The sequence below is a fragment of the Apodemus sylvaticus genome, chromosome 8 (assembly GCF_947179515.1).
Source record: "Apodemus sylvaticus chromosome 8, mApoSyl1.1, whole genome shotgun sequence".
Lineage (NCBI taxonomy): Eukaryota > Metazoa > Chordata > Mammalia > Rodentia > Muridae > Apodemus > Apodemus sylvaticus.
In genome coordinates, this window is record NC_067479.1 from 3,369,614 (window position 1) to 3,386,151 (window position 16,538).

General features: G+C 44.3%; 1 protein-coding gene across 1 annotated transcript in view; it reads left to right on the forward strand.

Moving 5' to 3' along the window:
* Slc15a1 (solute carrier family 15 member 1) overlaps positions 1-16,538 on the forward strand; it is a 30,662-nt gene that overhangs the window by 6,787 nt on the left and 7,337 nt on the right. The window contains exons 7-17 of the mRNA XM_052190486.1: positions 253-336; positions 2,595-2,677; positions 3,519-3,605; positions 4,111-4,182; positions 6,286-6,330; positions 6,456-6,488; positions 6,574-6,662; positions 8,830-8,911; positions 10,192-10,311; positions 11,257-11,406; positions 13,275-13,324. Coding sequence (XP_052046446.1) covers positions 253-336; positions 2,595-2,677; positions 3,519-3,605; positions 4,111-4,182; positions 6,286-6,330; positions 6,456-6,488; positions 6,574-6,662; positions 8,830-8,911; positions 10,192-10,311; positions 11,257-11,406; positions 13,275-13,324 — 895 coding nt within the window. The remainder of the gene's footprint in view (positions 1-252; positions 337-2,594; positions 2,678-3,518; positions 3,606-4,110; positions 4,183-6,285; positions 6,331-6,455; positions 6,489-6,573; positions 6,663-8,829; positions 8,912-10,191; positions 10,312-11,256; positions 11,407-13,274; positions 13,325-16,538) is intronic.

Below are 16,538 nucleotides of genomic sequence, written 5' to 3' on the forward strand. Positions count from 1 at the left end.
TGTCCACTCCCTGTGCGTGTGCACAGACACACAGATAGACAGACAGATAGAATTAATTAATTAATTAATTAATTAATGCTTAAAAAAATCCTTAGGATGGTTTGCTCAGTTAGCCATGGTATCATTAAGATGAGCAGCAGAAGTCCAGAACACTAAGTAAAAACAGTGTAATATAATAGTGGAGGGGCTAGAAATGGGAGCAACGCACACACTAACAAAGCACGATGCATTTTTATTATTATTTCTCCTCAGTTCAGCAGTGCGGAATCTACAGTCAGCAAGCTTGTTACCCACTGGCCTTTGGGGTTCCTGCGGCTCTCATGGCTGTTGCCTTAAGTGAGTAGATCAGTTGAGCTGGCACAAGCCCATGTCCAAGTCAGGCTGTGTGTTAATTATCATGGCTACCTTGTTACAGTCCGTGTACCAAGCAGTAACAAAAAGTATTGCAAACCTGCCTCCATGTGTCTGGCATGCTCTCGCTCAAAGAGAGGAGACAGTGGAGTGGCCTTGTTCCATGGGAGTGAGATCATCAGAGGGCTTTGAAGGCCCGGCATCAGTGACTTGGGCGCTTGGGTCCATCCGAGCAGATGAGCAGAAGGGAAGAGGCTGCTAGCACGCTACGCCGGGACTGACAGCTTCTTTACTCTACGCCGGGACTGACAGCTTCTTTACTCGTCCACCTGTGCCAGCTTAGGCTTGAGTAAAATGACAGTCTGGTTCAATGGCCATTGAACGCTCCTGCTGGCATCTAAGTTCCTTACTCATCATCCCAAGGGTTTCTACTAGAATCCTTTCCTGCTAGGGGGAATGTATGTACATAATAGTTATATTCATTTGCACTTGCATTTTTATATCAATGGCTTTTTAGATTTCTTCACAGATTTCTTTAATATGCAGAATGGCAAGTTTCATTATGACATTTTTGTACATAGTCATCACTGTATCTTTTTCATGTTCATGTTCCACTATCTGTCCCAGCCCTTCCTCATCCTTGCTGTTCCCTTCCTGCACAGAAGACAGAGCCAGTCCTCTGCTTTCAGGAGATAGATAGATAGAAGATAGATAGATAGATAGATAGATAGATAGATGATAGATACATAGATAGATAGATGATAGATAGATGATAGATAGATAGATAGATAGATGATAGATAGACAGATGATAGATAGATGATAGATGATAGATAGATGATAGATAGAAGATAGAAAGATGATAAAAGATGAATAGATACATAGATACATGATATATAGATGATTGATAGATGATAGATGACTGTAGATACATATATAGATGATTGATGATAGATGACTAAATAGATGATAGATAAATAAATAAATAGATAGACAAATGGATGATAGAATTTAGATGTGTTATGTATTCCATACATATGTATATAGCATGCTCACATATGGTTTTGAGCAATTTTTTTGGTTTGTTGTTGTTGTTTTAGGATATGCAAAGAGGTAGCCTGGGGTGTTCTGAGTTGAAAGTAGTATGAGGCAGACCTGGCCCATGGTCCCCTGAAGTACCCATGGCTTCTGCACACCTTCCCCAGATTTGGGTTTTAAGTCTTATCAGGATCAACTAGAACTGTTTTTCACTTTTTTTCTCAAACTGAAACAACTCTGCTTTGTTTTTGCTGTTCTGCAAGTGCTGTCCTCACCCCTGCCCCATATGTCTTCTCTCATAATTCCTCAAAGATGGCCCCGCTCTTCTGAGGCTTGTGCATGCTTCTCCCCTCCATTCTGAGCAGAGAACGGCACTTCAGGTGTATTCTCAATTACTCCGTGTAAGTCCTTCTTAAGAAAAAGATTCACATCTTCCTATGAAGGACTATAGGCATCTACAGCTTGTCTAGAAATTTCTATGCTGGAACTAGGTTTTAGTTTGTCAAAAAGCTTGAAGGTTAAAAAAGCTGGCAATGAGAAATGCTGGCTCAGCCTGTTGGGACCCTTCGCCACCGGTGCTTATAAGGGCATGACACGGGTCAGTGAGCCCTGAAGCCATCTGTAGTCTGACGCCGGTCAGTGAGCCCTGAAGGACATCTGTAGTACAGTCAGAATGTGGTGAGACCCCTGAGAGCACATGTCTGCCAAGACCTCGGCCTTTGCAACACGGGAAAGCAAGCGATCCAACGATGATCTTAAGTTATCAAATTGTGTTCTGGATGATCGAAAACCCTAGTGTGGGGTCTGATCCATCTGCTTAATACCTTTCTCCTGAATGTTAGGAACAGGAAGAAAATTCCCTTGCTATTACAGCCAAAAGTCTTAGCCCTGTATTTATTGTCTTTGTAGAATGGTGTATTCTTATGGCATGCAAAGAGCTCTATGGCCTTTGTCTCCCTTTAAATAGCTAGGACTTGTCTTTCAACAGCTGCGCCAAATCTAGGAGCCTCCTCATGAGAGGAGCCGAGGCGAGGCAGGAGGCTTTCACTCAAGCTTCCTGATCCTCAGAGGCGCTTGCTGGTGGTCACTCAAAGCAGAAACAGGGCTTCACTCTCATGCCTCCCACCAAGGAGGCCACGCAGATAAGTGAGCATCTCTCAGAACTCAGGGAACGCTGCAATGACACCTCTTCTTTGTCCTGTGCAGTCGTATTTGTCCTTGGCAGTGGAATGTACAAGAAGTTTCAGCCCCAGGGCAACATCATGGGCAAAGTGGCCAAGTGCATCGGTGTAAGTGCCCTTCCCTCCTCCCTCCTTCCCTCCTCCCTCCCTCCCTCCCCTCCCCCATACTCCTTTACCACCCATCCCCTCCCTCTCTCTCCCTCCCTCCCCCTCTTCCACCCTTTTCCTTCCCCTCCCTTCCCTCTCCATTCTTCTCTCTCCCCTCTCCCTTCCCCTTCCCTCTCCTCTCCCTCCTCCTCTTCTCCCTCCCTCCCTCTCACTGAATAAGTCCAGAACTTTCCTCTACCTTCCACCTTCTTTAAATAAAAATTCAATTTAAAAAAAAAGACGAATAATTCAACAAAGTTTTGATTTTTTTTTCCCTTAAGATTACTTTTTAGAGTACTTGGGTGTTTTGTATTTACAAAACTTACCAAACAGTGCCTGGTAAGTAGTGGTGGTAGTAGCAGTGATACACACCTTTAATTCCAGCTGAGGCATATAGGAAACAGAGACAGGTGGATCTGAGTTCAAGGCCAGCCTGATCTACAGAGCAAGTTCCAGGACAGCCAGGGCTACACAGAGAAACCCTGTCTGGAGTTGACGGTGGGGATGGATTTTTTACTTCTTTTGTTTTTACTTTTTAATTTACTGCTAGAAAACATAACTGCAAGCGTGTTTATCACATTTCTATTGCTCATGCCTTTGTAGGCGGGCTGGAGGGTGAAGCCCTGAGAAGGGAACCCCACCCAGGCACCTGAATCAGAGAGAGACTATGGACAAATGGACCCTTTCAGCAAGCCTACCATGCTAGGATCCACATGTGAAAAATGTGCTTTTCCCCCGTGTTTGACCATTGAAAGGGAATTCGTCAAAATATGTTTAATTTAATTTCTTTTCTTTCCTTCAGTTTGCCATCAAAAACAGGTTTCGGCACCGAAGTAAAGCATTTCCCAAGAGGGAGCACTGGTTGGACTGGGCTAAAGAGAAATACGACGTAAGTCAGAGTCCTGCCGCAGTGGCCCCAGCTACCCCAGGAAGTGGGAAAGCACAGTGCAGAGGGTCAGTCCACAGGCAGCACCCTTGGCCACGTCCTCCCAACACTCAGTAGCTCGTGGAATATGTGCACGTGCTTTGAAAAGGCTTTAAAAGGATGTTTATCATTTACTGGGGAGCACCATGACCCCTCGTAACTGCTCACTGGAGTCATCTTCTGTTAGGCGTAGGCCATGAGATCACGTGACTTTAGTTTGAACAGAGAAGGGCTGGGTGGTGGCAACCCTGAGACCGATGGTTTGTGAGCTCTCTGGCGGCTGGCCTCCCAGCTACTCTTGCTCGATGGGCTCTTGTTTAGAATGGCTGGTGTCCTAGAGAAAGCTGCACTCACGTTCTTTAGACAGGATGGTCACCTCCCAGCTTGTCTCTAGATGCAAACGTCCCTACTTGGCACCCAAGCAGCCACTGCTGCTGACTCCAGCCCTGGCTGATTTGTCCACCCGCAGGAGCGGCTCATCTCACAGATTAAGATGGTCACCAAGGTGATGTTCCTGTACATCCCACTCCCCATGTTCTGGGCCTTGTTTGACCAGCAGGTAGGTAATGCCTCTTGTTTGATCAAAATGTAGTTAAGTTCTGCTATGCACCCAGCTGTACTGGTGTTCTGCTCCTACACTGGGTATTTGTTGTGAGAAATATTAAAAAGGGCCAGCAAGCTTCCCGAGCAACTCTCTCTAGCTCGCTCCCGGCAACATCTGATCGCTGTGTTCCCAGCTCTGGCTCGCCTGTTCCTAGAGCTGCTAGTTCCTTCTCCGCCATAAACCCCTGTAATCGGCAGTCCCACATTCTGAAAAACCAAGTAAATCAAAACTCTCAAAACTTATATTTAACCAAACAGATTTATGTATCAATAAATTCTCAATTCACAAGATGCCAATACAATAATTTCAGAACCAATTGATAATGATAAAGCTGCCCACCGAGGTTTGACTCATTATCCCAAATATTCCATCCTTAGGATGGCATAACGACCTGTGGCTGTTTAAAGCCACACTGTTCAGGTTCTTCCTCCGTCTGCTTCCATCCTGCCCTTCCTCCCTTCTCCCAGACTCTTGCTCTGTCTGTGCGACTCTTAGCTCCACCTCCCTTTTTCCTATCCAATCACAAGGCCTCCTGGCGCTAATATTGTAATGTAATTGGGCAGGGAAAATCTTGTCACAGGTGTTCAGCTCCTAAATATAATGTAATTGTTGCATCTTACTGAGTTTATTGGTTAAAATGTATCCTGAAAGGATCCATCCAGCATCTGTTGTGAATCAGTGAAGAAAGTGAGATTTGTTTCAGTAGAGCAACCCTGGGGAGATTTCCTCAGAGAACATCAGGGACCCTTGTGGATCAGAGCTGAGGGCAGAGTTTGTTCTACTGACCCAGCAGGGTCAAAGATGTTGTCTTTGAAGACATCCGTGGACTGTTCTAATTAATAGGGGCTTGATTCAAATCTCCTGCTTTAAAATGGAATACTTGAACCAGAAGTGGCCACATTAGAATTGTAAATGACTGTGCACAAGTCCTCGTACTTAAAGCAGACATGTGTCTCTGTATTTTCTTTTTAAGTGTTGAAACATTCATACACATATACAGTGTCTTTTATCATATACATTCACCATTACCTCCTTCCAACTGCCCCACCCCATGTCCCTTTCAACTTCATGTTCTCCTTTACCGCTGTGATTGTAACCTAAATCCAGTTAGCACATAGATATGATACCATCTGTAGGACACACACTGGAGTTCTGCACAGTCATGTCAGACAACCCAGTGCATGCACAGTAATCACCGGTCAAAGCAAGAAGAGACTGTTTCTTCGAAAGACTTGAGCAAGTATATGTCCTATACAGATAGGATTATGGGAAGGCTAGGCTACCCGTGGAAAACGTTCAAGCAAACATACTCCTTGTCTGTAGTGTGAAGTGTGCAGCAACCTAGAAAGGGCAAAGAAACCACCTTGAGTGGAAAGAGCCTAACTGGGGTCAGAATACAGGCGTCGCTGGTAGCTGGGTGACGTAGGCCAAGAACTCGGAACCCTTCTGAACATGTTGGTCCCACTTACCTGCCTCTGCCGTGAGGCCCAAACCAGACATTACATACAAAGTCCCCGGGGACTGGTACAAACTTAAGAGTCAAACAGGGCGGGGCTGCCACTTTCCACAGGGAGCTGATGGATTTATATTGATCCATTAAGCATTTAATCTTCCATAAAAATCATCACATCCTGTAAGAGACAGATGAACTGTAATTAGGCTGCCAAGGTTTAAGGCCTCTACTATCTTCATTTAAAGCCCCTCCCTGGCTTTCTTTACCATTGTAATGTTCTAGATACTGACACCAGCACCCGTAGAACACAGGGCCCTGATGAGCTCACCCTGAGAGGTGGTACCATGTATTCACACAGTCCTGTGCTTATATATTTCCTGAGGACAGTCCATCTCAAAGGTCCTTCATGCATCCCAGGATGCACCACTGGCTTTTGTCTTCCTAGTATTGTGACAGAGCAGATCAGATGTCTGTGACAACTTGAAATCCCATAATATTTCAGTCCTGATTTAGAAGGTTTGGTGGTGGATTATCACATTCTAAATGCCACATCCCCCCATGACACAATCAATGTGTTCATTTTTTAGGGTTCCAGATGGACACTGCAAGCAACCACCATGACTGGGAGAATTGTAAGTCTGCCTGTCCTGGCCCAGCTCCCCCCTGGTCACCACTGCCCTGCTTTAGTCCCTTGGGCCTTTTTTCTTCCCCTTTCTGGCTTTTTTCTCCCAGTAAGGTTTTGCCTCCTCTTTTTTAGGGAGCAATTGAAATTCAGCCGGACCAGATGCAGGTAGGAGAAAAGGCTCAGCTCACTTTCCGAGGTCCACGTGTCCCTTCTGATTGCACTAATGGCCCCTCTCTGGCTTCCTCTGCAGACTGTGAACGCCATCTTGATTGTCATCATGGTCCCCATTGTAGATGCTGTGGTGTACCCGCTCATTGCAAAATGTGGTTTCAACTTCACGTAGGTGGCTGTTCGGCTTGGGTGACTGAGATGCTGTTGGTGGCTGTTTGGCTTGGGTGACTGAGATGCTGTTGGTGGCTGTTTGGCTTGGGTTGACTGAGATGCTGTTGGTGGCTGTTTGGCTTGGGTGACTGAGATGCTGTTGGTGGCTGTTTGGCTTGGGTGACTGAGATGCTGTTGGTGGCTGTTTGGCTTGGGTGACTGAGATGCTGTTGGTGGCTGTTTGGCTTGGGTTGACTGAGATGCTGTTGGTGGCTGTTTGGCTTGGGTTGACTGAGATGCTGTTGGTGGCTGTTTGGCTTGGGTGACTGAGATGCTGTTGGTGGCTGTTTAGCTTGGGTGACTGAGATGCTGTTGGTGGCTGTTTGGCTTGGGTTGACTGAGAGGCCCTGGGACAAATATTCTGCTTCCAGAAGCTCCCACCGAGGCGATGGGACATTTATTTATTTTATTTTTGAAGAACTGGCTGTTGAATCTAAGGGATTTTACACATGCTAGACAAATATTCTTCTACTGAGATAAAACACCGGCCCTGTCTTAGTCAGGGTTTGTATTCCTGCACAAACACCATAACCAAAAAGCAAGTTGGGAAGGAAAAGTTGTATTCAGCTTACACTTCCACATTGCTGTTCATCACCAAAGGAAGTCAGGACAGGAACTCAAGCAGGTCAGGAAGCAGGAGCTGATGCAGAGGCCATGGAGGGATGTTTCTTACTGGCTTGCTTCCCCTGGCTTGCTCAGCCTGCTTGCTTATAGATCCTAAGACCACCAGGCCAGAGATGGCACCACCCACAAAGGGCCCTCCTCTCCTTGATCACTAATTGAGAAAATGCCTTACAGCTGGATCTCATGGAAGCATTTCCTCAAAGGAGACTCCTTTCTCTGTGATAACCCAACTTGTGTCAAAAACCGGCCAGTATAAGCCCTCTTTTTCCTTTCTATCTTGAGACAAGGCTGGCCTTAAATTCACCCTGCAGTCTAGTTATTCATTGAACTTGCAAACTACCCAAGGAGATAGGATCACAGCCTGTGCTACCAGGCTTGGCTGATGATAAAGTTTTCAGAGTAGTAAATTTAAGAGAGATTGGGGGGTGGGAGATATCTCACTGGGTAAGAGTGCTTGCTGTGCGAGTATTAAACCTGAGTTCAAATCCCTAGGACCCATGTAAATCGCCAAACATGGTAGTGTGCATCTGTAACTTCAGAGGTAGGGGACAGAGACAGGCAGATCCCTGGAGCTGCTGGCTAGCCAGCTTAGCCAAACATGATAATCTACAGGTTCAATGAGAAATCCTGCCTTCTGAAAACAAAATGGACAGGTACAGAAGACATCTGACATTCTATGGCCTCCTCATGTGCACACATGGGCCTGTACATATCATGCAGGTTTGCATACAGCATGCACACACAGAGGGAGAGAGAGAGAGAGAGAGAGAGAGAGAGAGAGAGAGATCATGCTTTAAAAATAGATGTCTGTATGCAATGTCTCTGAAAATGCCCTTTAAAATAAATAAAAATGCTAATTAATGGAAGCCTGAAAAAAAATTAGCTGTGATCATAGGATTTCTAGAAGTTGAATGTGAAAATGTGAATAGGTATTCTATTTGACCCCACTAGTCTGGCCATCAATAGCAACAGAAAGGGGCTCAGAAATGGTTCAGTGGTTAGGAATGCTTGCTGCTCAAGCACACGGACCAGAGTTTCCATCCCAGCATCTACACGGAGCAGCTCACAAATGCCTGTGACTCAGCTCCTGGGGATCTGACATCTTCTTCCGGCCTCTGAGAACACCCTCACATGCATGTGTGCATATACTGAGAGCACCCTCACATGCATTTGTGCATATACTGAGAGCACCCTCACATGCATGTGAGCATATACTGAGAGCACCCTCACACGCATGTGGGCATATACTGAGAGCACCCTCACATGCATGTGGGCATATACTGAGAGCACCCTCACACGCATGTGGGCATATACTGAGAGCACCCTCACACGCATGTGGGCATATACTCACATTGACATGTACACATAAAATCCTAAAACAACAGAAACATGAGCAGTGGCTTCCAATACAGCTGTCTTTGCTGGGAAGCCAAAGGGATGGGAGGTGAGGAGGATTCTTGGTGGCACAGGCTGGGGTTCACTTTCCTCTTGTCTACGTCAGCTCCCTGAAGAAGATGACTGTTGGCATGTTCCTGGCATCCATGGCCTTTGTGGTGGCTGCAATTGTGCAGGTGGAAATTGATGTGAGTCTTCTCCTGGGCTCAGCATCTTCCTTCTCTGGGCTGGGAGGATTAGAGGAGACTAGGGGTCTCTTCCACACACACACACAGTAGGGATTCCTGGAGTAAAGACAGTAAAGGGAGGGGTGGGGTGAAATAGTTATCAGTTAGCACACCGAGTTCTGTTGATGTGGGGAACGGTTACATATTAACTAACGGCTTCGATATGGGAAAAGATGGTGTGAGTGACGCCACCGATGGTACAACTTGTGTAATGGAAGATGAGTTCACAGAGCTCCCAACTCAGATTGGTGAGAAGCTTGTCACTCACAAAAGGGCACCTGGAAAATGCGTAAACTGTCTTCTTCACAGAGGAACACGTTTTAGATTCTGATATATCTATTAAAGGATAATTCCTAAATGGATCCTAATTTCTGTTTGGGTGCATTTGTGCTAAACCAGCCCTGTACTGCCTGCTAGAAATAAGGCCTTAGTTCTTAAAGGCAGGGACTATGTGACCCATAAAATTAGAGGAGACTCTCTTTCTCTGTCTCCTTGTCTGTCTGTCTGTCTCTATCTCTCTCTGTCTCTCTCTCTCTGTCTCTCTCTCTCTGTCTTTCTCTGCCTCCTCCTCTGTCACTGTCTCTCTCTGTGTTTCTCTCTCCTCTGTCTGTCTCTGTCTCTCTCTGCCTCTTCCTTTCTCTATCTCTCTGTGTGTCTCTCTCTGTCTTTCTCTCTGTCTCTCTGTCTCTGTCTCTGTCTCTCTCTCTCTCTCTCACACACACACACACACACACACACTCACACAATTCATGGCAGTGAACAAATCATAAATGAAATCTCCCATCGTAACCATTTCTTCACACATAGCTCAGTGCAGCCTGCTTTACTGTGGAGCCCCCCCCCCACACACACACACACATACACACTTCCAGAACTTCCTCATCTTCCCAAACCAGACCTCTGTGCCATTCAATGCCAACCCCTATCTGTCTCCCCTGTGCCCTGGCAGGCCTCACTCTACCATCTGTCTCTAGGTTGCTGCTCCAGGCAAACCGTATGGCCCCATCGGGGACCAGTCACCCTCTTAAGATCAGCTTATTTGTAATGCCCTCAAGGTTTGCCCTTTTTAGGGGATATAAAAAGATTCCCTTTGTTCTTAAGGCTCAATAAAGTTTTATCACCATGCAGTGTGACCAGGAGGCTCAGCCAGGTATTTGGCAGCAGAGGAGACTGTCTCCAGAGCTGAGGTGACAGTGACTGTCCACAGGCCTCCTCACTGTGCACCTCTTTCTTTTTCTCAGAAAACTCTTCCAGTCTTCCCTGGCGGAAATCAAGTCCAAATTAAGGTCTTGAACATCGGAAACAATGACATGACTGTGTATTTTCCTGGAAAGAATGTGACACTTCCCCAGATGTCTCAGGTAAGTAGGAGGGAGCCGGACCTTGTGTTTCATCTACCCACCCAGCTACGACAGAGCTCCGAGGAGCTGTTCTTACTGATCCTTGTATAAATCCCAACGGCAGTCCAAGATCAACACACGTCAATGTCCACCTCATACCACTGTCTAAACCCGTGGGCCTCTAAGTGAGATCACTTTGCACATTCAGCAGCATGGAAGGCCCATGGTTTCAAGCACGGGTGCTGATATCCCTGAGGAGATGTCGAGCAGTCTCTACAGAAGAATGTGTCACTGGCACTTTATATATAGAAGCCAGAGGTGCTGGTACTCAGTCTCCAAGCCAAGAATTATCTGTCCTTGTATACACAGTGCATCTGTGGAAAACACTGCTCTGGAAAACTATACTCTAGTATAGTACTATATAGTTTAGTATACTATATAGTGCTATAAATATATATATATATATTATAAATATAATATATAGTATAGTATACTATATATAGTATTATATAGGACTATATTTATATGTGTGTTTATATATATAAATATATACATATAAATATAAGTATAGTCCTATATATATATATACTATATACTATATTTATATTTATATATAGTCCTATATTATATATACTATAAACTATATATACTGTATATAGTATAATATAGTTTATAGTGCATATTATAGCACTATATAGTATGTTATACTATACATAGTATAATATAGTATATTTTTAGGACTATAAATGAGGTTCATAGCATGTGTTTTTCCTTAGGGAAAAAATACAGTGCAATTTCTATGGCAATATATAAAAAAAATATGACAGTGTCCGTGGGATAGGAGGCCAGGTCTTAAGTCCCTACAAGGTATTTTGAATGTGATGATCATGAACTTAGAAATGTTCAAACAGTGTCCCAAATATGCAGTGCTAACTCTGCCTCCTGCCTTCTTTTCCCCCTCTCCAGACAGACACATTCATGACTTTCGATATAGACACGCTGACAAGCATAAACGTGACTTCTCCTGGGTCCTCGGGAGTCACCACAGTAGCTCATGATTTTGAGCAGGGTCACCGGCACACCCTTCTAGTATGGGACTCCAGTCAATACCTTGTGGTAAGTACAGACACTACAGCTGTCTCTTGGCTATTTGCAATATCAGAGACACAGCTTTTAAAAATGATTTAGATGCTGGGCAGTGTTGGCGCACGCCTTTAATCCCAGCACTCGGGAGGCAGAGGCAGGCAGATTTCTGAGTTTGAGGCCAGCCTGGTCCACAAAGTGAGTTCCAGGACAGCCAGGGCTACACAGAGAAACCCTGTTCGAATAAAACAAAAAAACAACAACAACAACAAAAACACTTTATTCATAAATACACTTTATTTTATGTGTATGAGTGTTTTATCTGCATGCACATATGTGTACTACATGGATACTTGGTGTCTGAGGTCAGAGAGGGCATCAGGTCCCCAGGAACTGGAGTTACAGAGAGTTGTGAACCACCATGTGTGTGCTGGGAATTGAACCCAGGTCCTCTGCAAGAGCAGCAAGCTTTTAACCACTGAGCCATCTCTCCAGCCATAGGGCACTGCTTTTTATTGGTGCAACTTTGCTTTACCAATATTGAACACTGAATTAGGCAATCTTCAAACTCTTGAGGAGCACAAGATATTTGACTCCCAGTATAGGTCTGGCTGATGGAGAAGAATAATTACTGTTATGATTTAAAAAGAAAACTAGGAACCTGGTATGGTGGTCCATACCTTTTTGTACAACTCTTGGGAAGCAGATGCTGGCCTAGACTATACAGTAAGACCCTATCTTAGCTAGGCATAGCATCAAACAACTTAGATTCCAGCACTCAGGAAGAAGATATAGGAGGGTCTCTTTGAGTTTCAGGCTGGCCAAGGCTATGCAATGAGACCCTGTGTAAAAACAAACAAACAAACAAAATGTAAAACTATAAAGGTAAATAAATAGTCTAACTGTGTTATGTGTAAGTCCATGCCTATGTGTGCACATAATCTTCCATATATGTAAGTCACATGATCACATATGCACATTCTCAGACTTTGAGGCAAAGTGCTTAACATATATTTAATTATATTAATTGTTTAAATGTGCACTTATATAAGTATGATATGTATAACAGATACAAGGAATAAAATACTACTTGACAAAATGTAGACATCTAGGTGTGTCATTTGGTTCAGGAAGAGTTGATCTGTGTAACAGAACTTTGGTTAATGTGCCAGGGGATTTGAGTGAGAATATATCAAAAATCTCAATCTACAGTTAATGTTCTCAGCCATTTGCTTAATAAGGAAGCTCTTGGGTGGCTTGTTCTATCAGGCGTATGCAGTCTGTAGCCCACAGATTGACACACCCAACAAAGCTATAAATGTGGCCTAGCAAAAATATGCTCAGGAGATTTATTTTCCAGTGGTTTCCCTGATTCATCTGTACCGTTCTCACACATGAACTCTGTATTAATGATGCAGTGTTGCCATGTCCAAAGGTCAGACCATCTAACTTGTTGGAGAGTCATACCCTTTGGAGCCAATGACAACCAAGAATCTATTACAGGAGAAACATCTTAGCCTGGAGGGAAACCAGGAATGAAGAAATAGAATCCTTATCTCCCAGGGCAAGGGCCAATATCACCAGCTCAAAGTCTGAAGTGCTAATGTGAATTGATTCTGATGAACTAAATATCAGGACATTTTATTTATCTTTTTTTTATTGTATGTGTGTGTGTGTTTATATATGCACATGATGGGCTCATGGGAGAGCAGTGGACCCGTGCCACAGTGCATGTTTGGAGGATGACCGTGAAGTGGAGTCTCTCCTCCCACCTTGTCAGGGATTGAACTCAGAGGACCAGACTTGCACAGCAGGTGCCTCACACACTGAGCCGTCTCTGTGGCTTAGAAATGTTCTTATATTATTTCTTCTCTCTCTCTGTCTCTCTCTCTCTCTCTCAGGTAAAAGATGGTCTTAACCAAAAGCCAGAGAAAGGAGAGAATGGAATCAGGTATGGAGATTTCTTTTGAAACTAGTTCTCCTCGAGTCTAACGGAGCTTAGCACATTCCTTGAACCGAGCCCAGTTGTGACAAAGGTGTGAAAGTGTCAAGTGTGTACCAAGAATACAAGATTGGATCAACCAACATAATTTATAACTTAGAGAAAAAAGTCCACATCGTGTTATCAACTGGTGTAGAAAAATAATCTATAGAATGCAGCATTTGTTCATGACACAAATAATGTTAGCCTTTACCTGATCACTAAGTGTCTAGTTAGTTAGTTACATTGTCCAGGGCATCAACAGCCCTCCCTGGGGACCACTCTTCCTCCATGGTCTCTGGGACCTACCAGAAACACGTGCTCTGTAGTCCCTCCAGACACTGTCCTTGGAGATGTCACCGCTATGCCCAGGAAACCACCTTTCCTTCCTGGATCCTGTGCTGTCTTTTCATTCACCCTGGCAGGTCTGAAAATGCCCTTTCCTCTCTCTCACACATGGTTGTAAAGTCCCAGAGGTCTGAAGACTTCTCTGATGGTTTCTGACTTGCAGGCACCATCTTAGAACCGCCAGCTTCTCACCAAGCCTCTGATGTCTTAATCTTTGGTTTTGACAGGCCCAGCTTTGTCTCCAGGGTAACTAAAATCAGTGTAATTCATCTCACCAGCACGCTCCGGTTTGATTCCTTCTCTCCTCTTCTCGGCACCTGTCTGTGCTGAGGCTCAGGACAAAGTGTCATAGGCTGGTGATGCACTTTGTGACTTCCTAGTTCCTCTGGCTGGAGGTCCAAGATCAAGGCGTCCTAAAGACTCGTCTCTTCCGAGGCCTCCCTCCCTGACTGATTGTTGTTAGCCATCTTCTTTCTCTCTGCGTATCTGTAACGTAATCTCCTCATATAAGGATACCAATTGATCATGTCAGGTTACAGCCTCCCAATAGTGTCCTTTGCTTCCTCAAAGGCCCTTTCTCCAAAGAAAGTCTCATCTTGAGGTGCCATAGTGACACCTCTCAGTTCACGGTCCTTCCTTTCGATACTTGTAATTGCCCCTCTTGTCCTGCACAAGACAAGCGCTCACACACGCCCACAGCTGCCCTGAGCTTTGTATTTGACGCTGAACTAGAAGCATCTCTGGGGTTTCATTTTGTTCTCAGAATATTTTCATTGTTTCGATTTCTTTAAGATTTATTTATTTATTTATTATATGTAAGTACACTGTAGCTGTCTTCAGACACCCCAGAAGAGGGCATCAGATTTCATTACAGGTGGCTGTGAGCCACCATGTGGTTGCTAGGATTTGAACTCAGGACCTTCGGAAGAGCAGTCAGTGCTCTTAACTGCTGAGCCATCTCTCCAGCCCTGTTTTGATTTCTTTAGAAACATTCCCCAATGCTGGAAACTTTGGACAGTGTAGATCATAGTATTTAGGCTATTTATTTGTGTGTGTGTGTATATGTATGTATGTATGTATGTATGTATTTAATGTGTGTATATATGTGTGAGTGTGGAGGCCCGAACACAGCTTCCAGGAGCTGGTTTCACCTGACACCATTTGGTACTGGGTATCGAACTCAGGACATCAGGCTTGGCAGCAGGTACCTTTACCCCCTGAGCCAATTTGCCTGCCAAACTTTGGAAAAGCTAATTATTTATTCAGTGTGTGTATTTGTATGTGTGTGGGCATGCGTATGCCACTGTGCATGTGTCAGAGGACAACTTAGAGGAGTCACCTCTCTCCTCTCACCTGTGGGCTCCAGGGACCAAACTCAAGTCATCAGGCTTGGCAACATCCAACTTTAACTGTTGAGATATCTCACATGTATAGCCAAGGTGTTTAAGAGCTGTGTGTGTGTGTGTGTGTGTGTGTGTGTATGTGTGTGTGTACATACATGTGTGTTGTCATGCGTATAGCTTCCAGAAGTCAACTCTCACATGCTGTTCTTTAGAGATCCACATTGTTGCTTGAGACAGAGCCATTCATTGCACCTGGGATGTGCCGATCCGGGTAACTGACCAGTGAGCCCCCGGGTTATGTCTGCCTCTTCCCCCAAAGCTTAAAGCTTAAAGGTTAAAAGGTTAAAGGTTAAAAGTGTGTTGAGGATTGAACTGGTTACTCCCACTTTTGAGGGAGGGACTCTACTGACTGATTTATCGCTTTACCCCCTAAAAGCTTAATTTAATTAAACGTCTTTGTGGGTGATCTACATGGTAAGGTTGTAGATTTAAAAAATATCAGGCTGGGCAGTGGCGGCACATGTCTTTAATCCCAGCACTTGGGAGGCAGAGCAAGCAAATTTCTGAGTTTGAGGCCAGCCTGATCTACAGAGTGAGTTCCAGGACAGCCAGGGCTGTCTTGAAAAACAAAAACAAAACAAACAAACAATATACATACATACATATATACATACACACACACACACACACACACACATATATATATATATATAGGCTATACATGTGAGATATGTCAACAGCTTCAGGTGATATATATATATATATATATATAATATCGAGGAAAAGAGATGCTCAGTATTAGGGACAGGTTGATCCTTCCAACCATATGTATAGAAACAGATGGGTTAGAATCGCTTTTCTGTTGAGTAGCAACACCAAATCCTTGATAGAATGAATGATTATTTCCATAGTGCCTGAAGACAATGCTAAAGAGGAAGTTCTAGAAAATTAGGAGAGATTGATAAGCAGACTTCAAAACCTCCACAAAATCAGATTTTCCAACTAATGTAGAAAGGAAGGAAATACAAAATTTCAAGCAAAGAAATGTTTATATTACACTATCAATAAGTTGAAAGATTTAAAATGCTACCTTGTCATCCTTTTTAAAAAAAAAATAGGTAAACCTTTAATCAAAAACAGATTGAGGGGCTGCAGAGATGGCTCAGCCATTGTCAAAAGCACTTCCTGCTCTGGCAAAGGCACTGAGCCCAGTCCCAGAACCAAGAGCAGGTGGCTGGGCTCATAGCCGGTTGTATCTCCAGCTTCAGGTGATCAGACCTCTCTGCTGCTGCCAGCATCCACACACATGTGTCACATACACACTCAGGCACACATACACACACACACACACACACACACATGCACACACACACACATACACAAAGGCACATATACACACACATAGATCAAAGAATACAAAAGTAAGGCCAGATGGTGGTGGCACACACCCTTAATCCCAGCACTTGGGAGGCAGGGGCAGGCAGATCTCTGTG